Consider the following 17,942-nt stretch of genomic DNA (forward strand, 5'->3'; position numbering starts at 1 on the left):
GTGATACTGTCTTTCTGCAATTTTTTTTAAAGATTTAAAGAAACAGAAAATTTAAAGAGAAGCAGCAAGCAAGTCCCTCTCTATAAAAAGGTCCCCAGAATTTGCACAATTTGGAGAGGAAATACTGTTTTCTTTTGATGGTATTGTGCCCTCAGAAGCTGCCAAGCTACTTACTACCTGTCTGCCATGACTCTCCAGTGATTTCATAGGTTAGTGCAGGTTTCTAGCTTCTTGTAAAGCTTTATTAGCACTAGGTTCTGCCATTCAGAAAAACCAATTCTAAAGTCACTTTCGGTTTGGGCTGACTTTGTAAACAGCCCCTTCCTGCTTCTGGGCAAGGCTATAATCAGGGAACTCAAAAGACATACAGGATGGTAGTCAAGCAGGGAGGGAACTCTTATTAGAGAAGATCAGCCATCCTGTACCAGTGACTGTGAAAAAAGGCAGACTGACATCCTAAGCAAACTTAGGGGCTCCTGAAGATGTGTGGACAAACGAAAATTCTCAGTGGTTCCACCAAGCACTGAGATGATCTCCTCGGCTCTCTACTTCCCCATGCTGAAGAATAAAATGAACATGGAGAAGTTCTTATAGTTCAACCCCCAACACCCCACCCAGTGTTGTGATAGCTTGGAATGTCTTAGTTTTGTTTTGGTTTCACTAACTATGGTTCGACCACACTGAAAAGCAAGCTGGGTGAGCCTGTGAGGACTTTTAATGTCTGTTTTGTGAACTGATATTTACAGCCATGGTTCTGACCAGCGAGGACGACATGATGAGGCTTGTGTTTAGGAAAACAGACAGATGGAGACTGACCTTTTGAAGGTTCTACCGTGCCAAGCATGGGCTGTGAACGCCTGGCCACCAGTCGGGAACAGAGAGGATGAGGAACATACTAGGTTTTGGAGGCTGCCTGAGATTAAGGTTCGTCTGTTATAGGAGAGAAAGGAGTAAGAGCCTTTGAAGGCGTTAGCCTAGCGTTTGCTGTAGTTCGCTTTTCCATGACAGCTCTTCTGATTAGTGGGAGACAGAAACTTAGTTCTGATTTGTAGTTTGGATGAGGACGGTAAACAACTAGGCACACTTACTGACCACCATTTTCTGAGAACCATGTCTTCAGTTTATTAGCTCCTCTGTCAATTGGTAGGTGCTTTTGGTGTCCAGAGGCCAGGAAACATCAGATTCTCCATAACCGGGATCACAGACAGACAGTGGTGAGCTAGCACATAGGTGCTGGGAATTGAACCCAGGTCCTCGGGTAGAGCAGTTAGTGCCTTTTATACTAGGCACCTATAGAGGAACAACTTATATGTGCGGCGGTGACACTAAGGTTTGGGGTCTTTTAGGAAGCTGCACACAGGTGATTGGGTTTCCTATGTGAGAAGCAACTCTGACAGGTGTAACTTCCCCATCCTCCATGAAATTATACAAAACCCACACATCTGATTTCTAAAGAGAAACTGTCATTCGGAAGGCACGGATCTGGTTTTTCAGTAGCATTGTTTCTATGGGATGATGGCGTTTCACTCACTTCAGATTCTTTTTTTTTCTTCTAATTCCTGGTTCCTAAGTCAGGTTTGCAGCTGTTTGATTCATTAGATTTTACTCTTCATTATCTCTGTGTAGAGGTCAGAAATAAAGATGTTTGTTCCTGTTCACTGTGGAGTAGTTTCCTCCGCCTCAGCGACATTCACCAGGTGAGGGGGAAGCCTCATGGCTTATGTATATTTCTGTGATACACCAAACTTTTAGGATCTGATATTTCTGACTCTGGAAAATTAAAATATTGGAGAATATTGTGAGAGTGTAGTTGTATTCTCAGGATTGAGTATCTTACAAAAAGGTGGAGCTCACGCCAATGCCCGAGCATTCTTTGGGCACGTGATTATGCATGAAGATTTCTTAGAATAGTCAAATCGTTATATTAGACACAGGCTGAGAGACAGGAGAACTCCATGCTGCAGCCTCCCGAGTGCAGATACTGTTACCAAAGACAAGACACACACTTTATTGAAGAGTCAGAGTCCTCTGGTGCCATGCTTTTATTCAAATGAAAGGGGAACTACACTGTACCAGGAACTAGCAAGTCTGAGAGCATCAACAGCACGCATCATCTGCAGTGCTCAGGAGTGGACGGTAAGCACACCACACACTGCACATTGCCCAACAGTGTCCATGAAGTCACGCCGAGAAAGATGGCTTTGGCTTTAAACAGCCAAATAAAAAACTGTAACAGTCCTCCAAAAATAAAACTGAGAAACTGAGAGGAATGAAAAACTTGCGAAGTTGTGTTAAGTAGCACAAGGTGACAGGCCACACAGCTCACCATGACAAGGATTTGGCAATTTAAACTGAACACTTGTCATGGTGATCTGACCTGCCAATGACAACACTTGTGTTTCAATAAGTCGATGGAAATCGCCAAACTTTATGGAATGGCTATTTTCATTTGTATAATTTTAGAACATAATTTAAAAAGCTGCACCATAATAAAAAATCTGCAGACTAAAGAAATATATCTGTATTCTTCTTGCATTAATAAAGTAAAATATACTGAGAGCAATGAGCTTCGTGGCAATATTCACACCCTACCTTTAGACACTAGACATTCAGTTCAGTTGCTGGATATACAATTTAAGAGCAGAGACAGTGTGTTTAGTGTTCATTAGCTCTTCCACTGTCTTGCATCTAACTTTTCTTTATTTAATACTCAGATGATAGCAAGAAGGCTGCTTTGATAGGGAAAAGACCACGTTTAGTCATATAAAATACTTATTAGATTCCTTTGTCTACTACCATCTTGTTTTGATTAGGTTTGTTCATAATTTTTAGACTAGTCTTATCCTAAGGATATATCTGTTTGACCATTTCCTTCTAATTGTGATAAAAATTGGTGTCTGAAAGGTAAAATGTGAAATTCCCCATTTTAATATTCATATATACATATATGTATACATTTAAAATATAAGAGTTACATATCCTGGTCTCTTACATGCAAGCAGTAGATCACAAATAGTTTTGAGCTACACATACATTTTGCACAGGTTTTGGGAAAAAAATCCATGAAAATTTTTTTTTACAGTTTTAACAAATATACATAAATATAAGAACATAAATTACAGTAAAATATTGACAGCATTTGAGAAAATGTTGAAAACCCAGACGCACTGATACCTAGAAGCCTTATAATAGTAAAGTACAGCTCAGGGACATCCCATTCCATTCTTCTTAAATAAGTAAATACATCACATGAGACACAAGTGCTCTCTCTAAACAACTCAATTAGAGAAATGTACATATTTTCATCTCTACATCCATGAAAGAAAACAAACTACTCTCTCACATAAACGCTATGTCCCCCGCCCCCCAGTGTACACAGCTGTCACAACACTGAAACATAACAGGGTCACATAATCAATCATTCAAGTCTTTTCCTGAGAATGAAGTTTTCCCCAACTAACCCTCTGGTATACTTGCTAAAGAATGAAGACAGTGTAGAGGAGATTTCAAGTGTGCCCTAAACCTAAGCTGTTCCACTGGAAAGGGATTGAAAAAAAAAAAAAAAGGAAACCCAGTACAACTAAAATAACATGAAGCTACTTTCAAATCAAAATGTAGCCCTTTGTACATGTTTAAAAATTCTAAATATAGTTTCTCTATCGGTTATAAATATAAAGGCTTCCTGAGAATGGCCGGGAAACCTTGCATTTTCATACTAAAAGGCGACACTCAAGTGTTACTCACTTCTGCCAGCTTATAAAGTGACTTTAAAAGAATAGAAAGTGTTTTGTTGTTGTTAAAAGCACAACCTGAATTATTCTGAGTTGGCCAGAAGTGGCGTAAAACATACTGATTTAATCAGCAGCTTCTTAAAAGATACTCTGGGCTAAGCCTGTGCGGTCTGCAGGGAACCCAGGAGCAGCTTTTACACCTCCTTACTCAACAGAGAATGTTAATACTTTTGTGAGTAATAAATATAGAATGTAAATACTTAGAATGAGTCTTGCAAATGCTGTAACACCATTAAACATAAGGGCTATTGTAAAACATAACACTAGTGTTCTCTTAACATCATAAGAAAGGTGCAAGTTACTTCTCAATGTGAACTTTCTACTTTCATGATCCCCACACGAAACGACACATGAAGGCAGCTTAGAAGAAGCCCCCAGGAGAGAGAAGAGTAACAACAACAGCAACAAAACCATCTGAAGATGTGCACACATAGTATAGGGTTAAAAAAAATACAACACATAATTTGTCATCTAGCCACATTTCAAGCCTATGTCCACTGTGTCCATGAGAATTCAGTGCTTCAAGGTCTCTGACACCAGGCAGGCACCTGGTGACACACAAACCTGTCTGTGAATCACGACATTTCCTTCATCACTTGGCCTCATCCCCTAGTAACAATCTTCTCACTCCACAATACTGTTTGCATTCCAGTTGTTCACAACAACAGAGTGAAGGTCCAGTTTTAATTGATAAAAATCTTGTTGGCAATTAGAAAGATTTTCTCTAGGCAGGAAAGATGAAGTACAAATCTACCGCAAAGGTTCGGAAGCGTGCATCCCCCGCCGCCTATGCTTTAGTGGGCAGGAGTTTTTTGGGCGTGACTGGTCTTTTGGTCTGCCATAAGTGGCTGTGAATGGTGATGGCGTCCACACTGGCGGATAAAGTTTTAGCAGGTATGTGGCTAAACTGCTTCCTGTCAGAATTGTACTTGTAAAGTCCCTCAATCATCTTTTTAGTGATAGATTTAGGGCCTATCCCAGTCAGTTTATTGATTTCTTCAGTTTCTGGGCAGTAAGTATACAAAGACCTGAACTGGCAGCCTGAGTCCCGGAACAAGATTAGGAAGTTGTTGGCATCTGACTTCTCCATTTCCTTTAGAACAGAAAACAAAAACAAGATAACAATAAAGCTGTATTTGTTCAATGTTTCTATAATTGTTACTATTTCTTGGTTAAAATTTATGACATTTTAAAATAGAATTTTATGTTACTATTTTGGCATCCTAGGGATCCTTTACATGTGCCGAGCAGGCACTTCACTACTGTATTCTACCAAAAATTTCCAAGTCTGTAATTAACCCTTTAGGTCTTCCAGAACTCTCTGAGAGATCACTACAGACCCTCACGCTGCTGAGATGCCAGTGACCCACCAGAAGACCCTTGCACTGATCCAGAAGGCCCCTAAAGTTCTGAGATTCTAAATTTCACTTTCATAAGAACACACTTACCTCTAATATCTTTTTCTTCTGACCTTCATTTACTTTCCCAGCCAAACAGCAGTGAGCTAGTGCATTCTGGATTATGTGCTTATTGGATTTTGCACTCGGCTCCTTGTAGAGCTTGGGTCCTGTGATAACCATTGACAACAGTTACAGAAATAACATCTCCAGACAGAAACACACCAGTTTTCCACGATGTGACTGCTCCTACACTGAAGTCGCTACAAGAGGAAACCAAATTCTGGACTTGAAGCTTCTTATGAACTTTTTTTTTCCTCTTCTTTTTTTGAGACAGGGTCCATCCACTATGCAGCCTGTTGTAGACCAGGTTGGCCTTGAACTCACAGAGATCCACCTGCCTCTGCCTCCAAAGTGCTGGGATTAAAGGTGTGTGCCGCCATGTCCAGCTCTTACGATCTTTTTAGGGGCTACACTCTAGCCACAACATTATTTTATTCACACAAGAACAAATTTGGGGGATGTTCTTGTGGCTTTGTTTCACTGTCCTGTGAAGGCAGTGCAGGGAATAAGACACTGCCTGTAACTGTTACACTGTCTCCTCAACCTTCCCAGGCTGCCTACATTACTGACTGTTGAGCTTAACATACAAAGGGTCCAAGAGTTATTTTTAGAAACCAAATTCTGGACTTGAAGCTTCTTATGGATTTTTTTTTTCTCTTCTACTCTTGAGACAGTGCCTCACTCTGTAAGCCTAGGGTGACCTGGAAATAACTATGCAGTCTAGGCTGGCCTCAAATTCGTGGCCATCCTCTTCCCTCAGTCTTACAAGTGTTGGGGTTACTGGTTTAAGTTACCATATTTAGTTTTAGCTTGCAAGAAAATGTAGTCTCGGGAGATATCTCAGTAAGTGCTTGTCTTGCAAGCACAAGGATGTGAGTTCAAGCCCCAGAAAAGACATTATACTAAAGGGGAAGGGGTGCTGGTGAGGTAGAGACAGGCAAATGAAAGAAACTCATTTCAAAAACACACACAGCTGGGAGTGGTGGCACACGCCTTTAATCCCAGTTCTCACGAAACAGAGGTAGGTGGATATCTGAGCTCAAGACCAACCTGAGGTACACACTGAGACTGTTTAAAAATCCAAAAGCACACACACACACACCTCTTCTGGCTCTGCATGTACACACAAAATGGAGAAAACCATCCTTTTCAGGGTATCCAGACTGCTCAACTTTACGAACAGAGGCAGGCAAAGGAACAGGGAAATGCTCTCCATACTCACACTAGAGGCTGTCAGTCAGACTAGGGCTGGAGAGACGGCTCAGTGGTCAAGAATACTGGCTGCTTGCTTATCCAGGGTATCTGGGTTTGATTCCTAGCACCTGCACAGTGGCTCACACCATCTCTAACTCTAGTCCCAGAGGGTCTGATGTCCTCCTGATGCAGACTCCAGGTATGCAAGAGGGGAATAGACATATGCAGGCAAAACACTCATACATATATTTTAAAAAGGTTGTCGAATTGATCATAGGAGGTTGTACCAAAGCTATAGAATAAAGAGGAGAAAGGGGAAGCCAGAAAGTGAACACACAGGCACTGGGGCGCATCTCCTTCTCCCGTTCTTCCGCACACACCACTCTCTTCTCTGTTGTTACGGTTCACCTCTCAATGTTGCCACCTTTTCCTCATTCTCTCTACTGTTCTTGCCTCTAGATAGATGTCTTCTCACTTTCTGTTCTTTGATTTGATTCAATCATGTCCACTCACACAAAGGAAGGAGGACATGGAGGGAACAGGACATGAGTGGACACACCCTCCCAGACCTGATGCATTCTTCCTACCTCTAGGTTCCCTTAACACTGCTGTTACCATCACTGCTATAGCTGTGGTGCTAGGGACTGAACTCAGGCCCTTAGACACGTTAGGCAGACACTTCAACAGTAGATATATCCCCAGCCTTTATGTCTTTATTTTGAGACAGAGTCTCATTAAGCTACCCAGGCTGGTTATAACTGAAGCCCCTATGTTAGGGGGTGTTGGGAAGCCCTTAGGGATAGAATCTCCTTCACATATTTATGAGGAACAATGTTTTGTTGATAAAACTTTTCTAAGGTCCCTCTGAACCCCAATTATCACAGAGAAATGGTCAGTAATATTAAGGCAAATGGCGCTAAGTGATACCTTTAGTTTTGCTTAGAAACCTACCTTATTTGCCTCCGCGAGGCTGTATCCTGAAAGGCTGGCACCTCAGTGGCACTTTCCTTACTATAACAGACACTGTGTTTACACCAGGAGGTGAACAGTAACTTTGTTTCTTTGTTTGTATTTTTGCTTTTTTGAGACAAGGTTTTTCTGTGTAGCTGTCCTGGAACTCACTCTGTAGACCAGGCTGGCCTCAAACTCAGAGATCCCCTGCCTCTGCGTCTTGAGTGCCAGGGTTAAGGTGTGCGCCACCGCCTGGCTCAGGAACTCCTCTAATGCACCCCACACCTGTTCTCATGAGTGCATTCAATTAAAACGCTCCCCTGAATGTTCACACTAACCTGTGTACTCTGTTCCAGAAGCCACGGAAGAAGTTGTTGATGCATTCTCCCAGTCTTTCTCACCATTTCGACTGCCACAGCGACTCGGAGACAAGAAGCCTTCTACAGACTCTGACCTAAACATGAATAACTGAAGTTTTATGTCTCAAATGCTTGGGTTTCTGAGGCTGTATGTGACGGTATCAATCAAAACAACCTAGAGCCTTAAGAACGAGGCGGTGCTAATACTGCATCTTCTATATGGCACATTATAAATACTGTTGGGATGAACTTTTTCCATATGAAAACTTGCACAACAGAATGGTAAGACAATGGCAAGTCCGAGATTCTGAGAGCCAGAGACGCACTCTTTGTTGATGTGTGTGGGCAGTTTTCCTGTCCCAACCACCAGCTCCAAAATAACCAAAAAGAGGCTTAGTATTAATTATAAATGCTTGACTGACAGCTCAGGCCTAACCAGCTCTCCAAACATAGCCCACTTCTATGAGTCTATGTGCTGCTTGGGGCTTTCACCTCTGTCCCATTGTGTGTCTGACTCAGTCTGCATTTGGCTGGCAACTCCTCTGACTCTGCCCTTCCTCTACCCAGCGATCTCCCCTTGTCAGGCCATCTTGTCCAATCTCTTGCTGTCTAGCTATCAGCCAATCAGCTTTCTATTAATGATGAGAGCAATACATATTTACAGTGTACAAAGACAGTTCCACAGCATATATGGGTCTTCTAGTTCATGATGACACCGATTCTATCTAGTCTATATGCCAGAGAAGGAGTCCAAGAGACCGTATAATCTGTGTGTTAGATACAAAGGCTCCAGAATGTGAAATCCAAGCAAGCAAACTACCTTTGGGGTTATTCTAATGTTACTGTTATTTTTCTCTTTCTATTATTTAATTATAGTCATATTAGCAACGATTTGTATATAGTTACTATTAGTATTTACAGCTTATAAAAGTATAAATGTTAATAACTCAAATTCTAAAAGAAATGGAAAAACAGATTATTTACTATAATCGCTATATTTATTGACTTATTTACTAATTGTATGCACACACCGTGTGTGTGTGTGTGTGTGTGTGCGCGTATGTGTGTGTGTGTGCGCGCATACTTGTACCACGTCATGTAGAAGGTCAGAGGAAACTTACTGGAGCCAGTTCTCTTCTCCCACCGTGTGGTCTCGGGGACTGAACTCAGGTCATCAGGGGTGGCAGCGAGTGCCTTCACCCACTGGGTCATCTTAGTGGCTCCATTTCATATCATTTTAACAGAAAGTTTTTTTTGTTTCTTTTTTGTTTTTCCAAGACAGGGTTTCTCTGTGTAGCCCTGCCCGGCCTGAAACTCACAGATGTCAGCCTGCCTCTGCCCCCTGAGTGCTAGAATTAAAGGCATGCGCTACCACCACTAAACTAAAAATTTGTGATGTTTCATTTAATATAAAATAACTCTAATTTTTATTTCAAGTTTTATATAATTGCAAGTACCACATTCTTTTCTATAAAAAAAAAAAATGAGAAGCTCAGGGCTCACCTTGGTGTCCTCTTGCCTGAGTGAACGCTGTCGTTATCACCTGTGTTCAGCGATGCCAAAGAGAGGCTAGAGACTGAAAAAACACGGTAAATTCGTGATCCTGAACAGAAACAAAATTGTAAATGTAAAAGAAGAAACTAGAAAAGAGTCTGTCCATTAGAAAACACCAGCAACGACAATTGGGCTTTCTAATTTCTTTTCTCTTTTACTCTGAATCTAAGCACATAATATGGTGCATGCATATAGAAATAATTTAATCTAAAAATCAAGTTTTAGGCTACAGCAAAACTAACTTGCTGTCCCAAAAGTAAAGTGGTTAATAGGAGACCTGATACTGTGCTCAGGTTTTTTCAAGAAAGAAACAAGTATTTTGCAATATCTACTTTCCATGTGCAAAATTAACTTAAAACTTCTCTCAATGCTTTTGTTTGGATTTATTTTTATTCTACATGTGCATGAATTTTTGCCTGAATGTATGTGTGTGTCCTGCCTGCATGCTTAGTGCCTGCTGATGCTAGAAGAGGGTGCTGGATCCCCTGGAACTGGAGTTAGGATGGTTGTGAACCATTATGTGGGTTCTATAAAAGCAGCAAATGCTCTTAACCATTGGGCTATCTCACTAGTCACAGCCATCTCTTCAGTCACACAAGCCAATATTATATTGTCAAAGAGTTTCACCAAACCAGGCTCATTCCTATAGCCTCAGATATTGGGAGGAATACTGACTGAAGCACCACTGCCAGTTGTAGGCCAGCTTGTGCTAAGAACCAAGCATACAAGCAGAAGCTTCACTGCCTAGCAACAGTGAATTTTAGGTTATTAACTCTAGGACTCGGACTAGAGTTTCTGTTTAGTTTTGAAGTGCTAAGGATAGAATCTAGAGCCTCAAACATGTTAGGCAAGGCCTCTATCTTTATCCTTAGCTCCAACTATAGGAACTGTCTGAAATTTTCTAAGGCACTACTTTAAATAAAATGGCTTAAAAACTATGCAGTTGAATTTAAAAGATATATTTTATCAACTACAAAAAATTTTAATTTTAGATTTTTGACTCTATCTTAGGGGGGCCTTCTGAAATCTTGACCCGATGTTCTTCATTGTCCAGATAACAAGGGCCAGGGATATGGTCAATGGGAGAGTGCGTGCATCTCATGTGTGATGTCCTGGATTTAATCTTTCACCCAGAACCTCCAGAACAATGACAACAAAATATACAGGCACGTTTCTTATACATTTTACACACATAACATCTATCCTAAATTCTAAGTTTTTAGACAGTAGTTAATGCATTAGGGGATGTGGTGCCATCAGGAGAGTGCTTGCCTATCAAGAACAAAGCCCTGGATTCAACCCAACACTACAGTAGAGGAGCACTAGTACATGCCTGTAATTCCAGCACTTACAAGGCAGAGGCAGGAGGACCAGAGTTCAAGGTTATCCTTGGCTATATAGCGAATTTCAGGTTAGCGTGAGCTATATGAGACCAGTCTTAAGAGTGGGAAAAAAGGGGAGACAGATATGGTAACTGATAATTCAAGGACGTTACATCTGTAGACAGGATTTTCTAATAAGTTAGTATTTAAATTATATTTTTAGCATTTCACATTTGATCTACTAAATATATGCATGCACATATAACGCACCTAGATTAAATAAAAATTTCCTTTGCTTATTTTGGCTTTCCAAATAAGGCCATGCATCACCTCAAACTGTGTTCCAATTTAGTATTACCAAGGCAATGTCAAGTTAGTACAACAAACCAAGCTGGTGTTTATGAACAGACCTCCTTATAAGTAATTGGGGTTACCTGGAGGGCCTTTGATTGGTGTTTTGGGGGATTCAATATGATCTCTGTGAATAGATTTTGGCCGCTGTTTTTTCTGTTTTGCCACCTGAGGACGAGGCTTGATTACCGTGTCCATGTCTTCCATTAGCTTCAGCTGTTTTCGCCTCATGTACTCCTGCCTAATAAACTCTCTGCGTGCTCGCTCATCTTCTTTCTTCTGACGTTCTTCCTCAGTCTTACGCCTAAAAACCAAATGGCTGAATTGATTATTTTATATACCAAATACAAATGACACTAGAGAGAGTTTGATAGGAGAGAAAGAAAATTACTATATTTCAGAACCTTGGGAGAAAATAATAGTTCGCTTAAAATGTTACTTGAGAACATTTACAATTTTGGTCATCTGTGTGTGTGTGTTTCTCAGTGAAGTTAATTTAATGTTCTTTAAACATTAATATAGATTTTCAAAGTTAATGTCCATGAAAACTTTACTCTGACAAGTAAAATGAATACTTTGAACTTCCAAAAACCACCCAAAGTTGGCAAGGATCCAGCTGCCTTCCACTGCCCACGGGACATCTGAAAACTGTTAATAACACATAGCTGTGGGACTGCCCCTTGGGCACACTTGCTGATCTCTGCCGAGATAGAACCAGGTAGCAGCATCCTTACCTTGTCTCCTCTTTCTTATGCTCCATTTCCGCTTCCAGCTGCTGCTTCCGAAGCTGAGTTTCTTTCTCCCTCCTTAAACGTTTCTCCAGCAAAGCTGCCCGTTTCATTGCCATGTCATTTTCTGCCTTTTGATCATCCTAAGGACAAATTTTGTTGAAAAACAGTAAACATTTTAGATTTCAATATTTCTGTTTTCTAGCATAGCCACTTTTTGTTTTTTTCAAGATAGAGTTTCTTTGTGTTATAGCCCTGGCTGTCCAGGAACTCACTCAGTAGATCAGGTTGACCTTGAACTCACAGAGATCCACCTGTCTCTGCCTCCCAAGTGCTGGGATTAAAGGCATGTGCCACCACTGCTTGGTAACATAGTCACATCTTGTACTTGTAGTTACTTATATCTGAAAATCTTAACTAATTACAACTTTACCAAATGTGGACATGATACAGAAAATGTAAAAATCCCTCAAACTTAATGGTCATCAGAAGAAAAAAAAAATGAAAACAAGTAATTTTTTTTTTACTATGCTTTAGTTTGTGCACACACTTGTGCATTCCAGCGTGGACATACATTACACAGTTCATGTGTGGAGCTGAGTGGATTAGTGGATAACTTGTAGGAGTTCACAGTTCTTTCCTATACCATGTGGGTCCTGGGAACTGAGCTCAGGTTGCCAGGTTTGGTGTTAAGAGCCCTTCTTTACCTGATGGACCATCTAATGGCCTAAAAACAACTATTTAAAAAGCTTACATTTATGTGTGTTTGTCTTCCCCTGTACTCATGCCATGGCACATGCATGGGAGTCAGAGGACAACTCGAAAAAGTTGGTTCTCTTTTCCCATAATCTGGGTGCCAACTCAGATTGTCAGCATTGACAAGTGTCCGTTCCCCAATGAATCACCTCACTAGCCCTCAAATACCTGGCTTTGATTCTAATAACCTAAAGTAGCTGAGTCGGCCCCCATTTTAAAAACCATATTTAGATTATAATGAACAATCAGATAAGAAGCATTCCAAAACTAGCCATCAAATGTCATGTAGCATCAGTGGTGCAGGGCTTGTTTCTAGTTGAGTTATTTCTCAGCTGATGCTGACAGTCTGACTGGCTTCACTCGGAAGAAGAGATGGGGATGGGCATAATTCCTGTTCTGAAGTTCTGCCATTCTGAGAGCTGTGGCCGTCTGTAAACCTCCTGGACTTACTGATTCACGAGGGCACTCTCAGTCCTCGGGGGACCTACACACTGCAGTTCTTCACAATTCAAGCAAGAAGCAAGTAACAAGTTGCAGAACTGGTTCACTGTCTTTTTTAAAGACTTCTTGAGGATACTGATTTCTTTAGTGGCTAATATATTTGCACTACAGTGCTGGGTACGACAGGTATTAAATCACACAGGAAAGAGGCACTTTTGCCTCCTGCTTTGCCTGGAAGCCCAGAGACATATTTTACGATGAATGGAAGATATCACTGAACCTATCAGCTCAAACATGCATTTCTGTATCTAACAAAACATACACATTAACTATACTCTGGGTAAAAAGAACCAGTCCCCCTGGGTATTCAAAGTCTAAGTAAAAAAGAAAAGACAAACAAGAGAACTGAAAACTCTGGATTACAAATGCATTGTCAGTACACGCAGGATGCCACAGAGACATGGCTAACTAATCAAGGAAGCATGAAAATCTTAGGGGAAACAGAGTTCAAAACAGTCTAGATCAGGGGTTCTCAACCTTCCTAATGCCGCAACCCTTTAATACAGTTCCTCATGTCATGGTGACCCCTAACCATAAAACTATTTCATTGCTACTTGACAACTGTAATTTTGCTACTGCTATGAATCATAATGTAAATACCTGATATACAGGATATCTGATATGTGACCCCTGTGGGGGTTATGACCCACAGGTTGAGAACCTCTGGTCGGGAAACTAAGAGGAAGAGTCTAGACAAGTAGGCATGGGTTATTCTGCCCAAGTCCCTGAGTTGTGCTGAGGTCTGAACTTTACAAACCCTTGCCCAGAGGCCTGAGGATATAATTCCACTCCCCAGCACCGCCTTAGATATAAGAGAGGAGTCTCCAGTGGAGACAGCACATGGACAACAGGATGGCTGGGCCATGTCAGAGGGGTGGAAAGGCATGACATGGACATGATGGCAAAGAATAAGGTAGCAGAAGCCTCTAAACCTGCACATAAAACTTTGCTGTGTTACTACCTATAGTAGCAGTCTATAAAAAACAAAAACAAACAAAAAACCTCAGTTTTCATGATTAAGAGCCAAAACATGACTTACATCCAAATTTCTAAAGTTGAGAGAGGCCTAAGGGACAAGCACCATGAGATAAAATTTAAAATAATCACAGCATTAAATTGTCAACAGTAAAATTAGCAATCATCACTATCTCAACAGCCTCAATGTGCCGCTTCTCCCCATTACTACTGCACACCTCGCAGAACGTGCTGCTGGGCACACTGTTCTAACCACACCTACCCTGTGCAGCTCTACAGGCTCAGCGGTAACAGTCCCCCAATTAAAGGAGTATGAACAGCACACATTTTTCAGACCGTTAATAACACATTCTTCCATGAGGTAATTTAGAAAAATACAAAGATGATGAAATGGATAACTGAGGAGAAAAAAAGCGTTAATATTATTAAGGCTTTATTTATAAATGCTAAGATCTTTACTATCAGGAATAATACTGTCTAGGCGCTATCATTTATTTGGTTGAAGTACTATTTAACTATTGTTATCTATTTCTTTTTTTTTAATATTTATTTATTTATTATGTATACAATATTCTGTCTGTGTGTATGCCTGCAGGCCAGAAGAGGGCACCAGACCTCATTACAGATGGTTGTGAGCCACCATGTGGTTGCTTGGAATTGAACTCAGGACCTTTGGAAGAGCAGGCAATGCTCTTAACCTCTGAGCCATCTCTCCAGCCCAACTATGGTTATCTAACAACAATAGTAATTATATTCCTAACCTGGCCAGATAAAATAGAGGTCACCTGTTTTTGTGCCCTAACAACAAATCTGAAGCATGTATCTTCAGTTTCAGGAAAACAAACTCTGTCTGTGATGCAGAGTACAAGCGGGTAATACGAAGGCCAACAGACCATGTATACATCTTCCTTCAAACTGTCTTTAAAGGAGCTTCTGAGGCAGACAGTATAGTCAGTGGCAAAGCTCTGCTCGGGATGCAGGGCCTTGACTTTGGTTCCCAGAAAAAGAGACCTATATCTTAATGATAATATCAAGTTACATGCTTTTAAAAATGTTTCACTTTGTATGGCCCATATCAGATAACTTTGCAAAACTCAAAAACTAGGATAAAAACCGTTAAAGCCTTAACATGCTGAGACTGCGGCAGAGGACTGCAGCTCGAGTCTGCACTGGGGTATGGCCGCAGCACCACAATGCACCTTAGCACTTCCATCGGACAAGGCAGGAATAACAGCTGCCTTGCAATGAAGAGATGGTTCCTGAAGAAGCAGGTGCGAATTTAGAAAACATACAGGTACCCATCCTAGAGGATGCTCGGAGCGATGTGGACCAGCATTACCTTAAAGAAGAATCCACAGCAGACTTTCTGCTCATCATCAAACTGCTCTTTATCACTCTCGCCGTCATATTTCTCAACAGATACATCAGCCTTTTCAGGGGGTTTCAAATCTGACAGAGAAACTTCAATCAGATTGACATTCTTCGGAGCAGCAGGTGGGAGAACGGGTTTAGGAGGTGGGTCTGTGGGTTGACTCAATTGGTCCTCATTTGCTGTCACACACACAGTCTCTGTGATGGGCTGTGACAAGACTTCAGCAACTGTTGATTCAAGAGGTTTACTCTCCTTCTCCCCAGAATTATGGTCACAAGGTTCCAAGGTCCCTTTGCACTCTGACGGCTCCTTTTTAACCTCCTCTTTTGGTTTAGTCTCTCTCAATTGAGGCTCTCCATCATCACCAAAACACACAAATGACCGTGTCTGAATGGGAACCTGACTGGGTGAAAACCTCCTCAACCGAGGAAGACTATCCACAGACCGAGGAGGTGTCAGGGTTCGATTCAAAGGAGTTATTTTTAATTCATTTGGCCTTGGAGTCCTTTGATTTTTAGCAGAAAAAGATGCGCTCTTCCTGTTGGAAGACTGTGGAGACGCATGAGTAGGGCGTGGGGAGTCAGATGAGAACGGAGCAGTAGATGACGACAGGCCTGCCTGTCTAGGTTTAAAATCTCGAATTTGCTTCTGTGGAGAGGGTTGTGGAGGTGAAATCACCCAAGACTGCTGCTCTCTCATCTGCATTAACATCTCCTGCTGAAGGGACAGGCGTTGCATTTCTTGTTGTAGAAAATGCAGGGATGAATTTAGTTTTTCAATGGACTTTGTATATTCTAAAATTTCTCCTTCGTTTAAAGTCTCTTCTGAAGGGCTTGCCAGGTTCCACTGCTTCTCGGGATCCACAGGCGTGGTTGGAGACTTCAGCCATTTGCCCTGAGGATTCTCCATGCTCTCTTTTATGTCTGCTAGAGACCTGCTCCTTTGTCCGTCAACTTTTTGCAATTCTTTTTCTTTTGTTCGGTCTGTATACACTTTCTCATCTTCTGCACCCGCTGCTTCCTCTCGAAGAGGGGAAATCCCATCCCCTTTCTTTTTCACCACAGTTAGGAACGCTGTCCTTCCCATTTTCTGCCTCTGTTTAGTGAAAGCAGCTTCCATCTTCTTTTTCTGGGCTTCTATCGCACGTCTCTTTTCTTCTAGTCTCATCCTAAGGTGCACCATTTCAGAAGCCAACAGCTGAGTAGTGTCCCGTCCTTGGGCAATGCCGGTTTCTTCTGGAATTTGGGCCCAAGATACTACATGGGGAATATTAAGTTCGGAGCCCTCTGGTGTGGTTTTCTGAGAACTGCTCCCACTGCTTTTCCCATCGGTATGATTGAGCTTCCGGAACTTCTGCTCAGCAAAGCTGGTCATTTTCACCCCGGAGCTAGAGGAGGCACTGCTCCCTGGCTGAGACTTGGTGCTGATGGTACTTGGGCAGGGACTCAGGGCTTCTCTGTGGTTGCTGGCTCTTATATCATAGTCCTGAAGAAATTTAGACGCATCATCCATGTCAGAGTCTAAGCTAACAGTGTAATCTCTCAGGGAAGAGTCTTCGTCCATTGTTTCCGGAATATCCTCTGAAGGAACATGAATCCCAGTGTCAACTTCGGTAGTGTCTGTTATGGGACTCAAGGCACCTTTTGTATCAGTTACGTTATCAGGACTAGACTGATTTAGCTTGATATTTGAATTTAGGATACTCAAATCCTGACTATGAAGAAAGAAGCCATTAGCGATTTGATCTGGCCGAGGCGTATGAGGAGATTTTTCGGTGTCGTGAATTATTTGTAATGCTTCTTCAATGCTTGGAGTCTCGATCTGATTGCCAAACTCATCTAGCAGTACTCTGTTTTGTAAAGCCCCATTTGGAAGCCTGTAGTGAGTATTCTCATTAGAATTTATGTCATTTGTGTTACGAGGCATGGAAGACTTGAGGTCACCACGAGGGTCTACATGAAGTTCTTCTTCAATGCCTTCTTCTTCTCCACTCATTGGCTTCAAGGACAGGTGTTTTCTCGTGTGTTTGGATGCACGGCTGTTGTTGAGCCCTTCATTACTAACAGAGCGGATGATTCCTCGGTTTGGAGTGGAACTCTGTGCACTGTCTTCTTTATCAAAAGAAATATCAAACGAAACACCATGCACTGAAGTTCTAAAACAGATGGAAAGACAAAATATTTAAGAAACTGTGGAAATAAATGATTTAAAAACTTCATTGAATAATTATTTGAAAGTCTATGCACTTCCTTCATTTTTCACTAATGGGGAATAGAATAGAGTGAATACTTGTGAGCTATTATTTATGGATAATTTACATTGGTATAAGTTTTGTATATTAATACAAGTTCAAATTATATTTGTTACTTTTGTTTACATTATTTGTACATATATACAAAGTTATTTTGTCAGATTATATATATGCATATTTCTACCTCGGTTTAAGACATTTTGTATATTGATACAACTTTTAGGGTATATTTTCATGTTATTATAGGTCAAGAGTTGTTCACATTTGTTTTACATACAGTTAGATCAATTAGGTTCTTTAGATACATAGGGATTGTATTCTGTCTAGATAGGTATTCTTCAACCACTTCAAAAAACATGACATTTAAATAATTTAGG

At 41.2% G+C, this 17,942-nt stretch overlaps 1 protein-coding gene across 5 annotated transcripts in view; it reads right to left on the minus strand.

The window, feature by feature from the left end:
* Positions 1–2,027: 2,027 nt before the first annotated feature.
* Camsap2 (calmodulin regulated spectrin associated protein family member 2) overlaps positions 2,028–17,942 on the minus strand; it is an 83,388-nt gene continuing 67,473 nt past the window's right edge. For 3 of the 5 annotated variants that reach the window (XM_075988104.1, XM_075988101.1, XM_075988099.1), the window contains 7 exons: positions 15,282–17,469; positions 11,717–11,853; positions 11,066–11,286; positions 9,259–9,358; positions 7,735–7,850; positions 5,240–5,358; positions 2,028–4,884 (listed from right to left, as the gene is read on the minus strand). In XM_075988104.1, coding sequence (XP_075844219.1) covers positions 4,579–4,884; positions 5,240–5,358; positions 7,735–7,850; positions 9,259–9,358; positions 11,066–11,286; positions 11,717–11,853; positions 15,282–17,469 — 3,187 coding nt within the window. In that variant the 3' untranslated portion in view covers positions 2,028–4,578. The remainder of the gene's footprint in view (positions 4,885–5,239; positions 5,359–7,734; positions 7,851–9,258; positions 9,359–11,065; positions 11,287–11,716; positions 11,854–15,281; positions 17,470–17,942) is intronic. The other 2 variants (XM_075988103.1, XM_075988100.1) reach the window with 1 other exon arrangement.

This window comes from Microtus pennsylvanicus, chromosome 10 (assembly GCF_037038515.1).
Source record: "Microtus pennsylvanicus isolate mMicPen1 chromosome 10, mMicPen1.hap1, whole genome shotgun sequence".
Lineage (NCBI taxonomy): Eukaryota > Metazoa > Chordata > Mammalia > Rodentia > Cricetidae > Microtus > Microtus pennsylvanicus.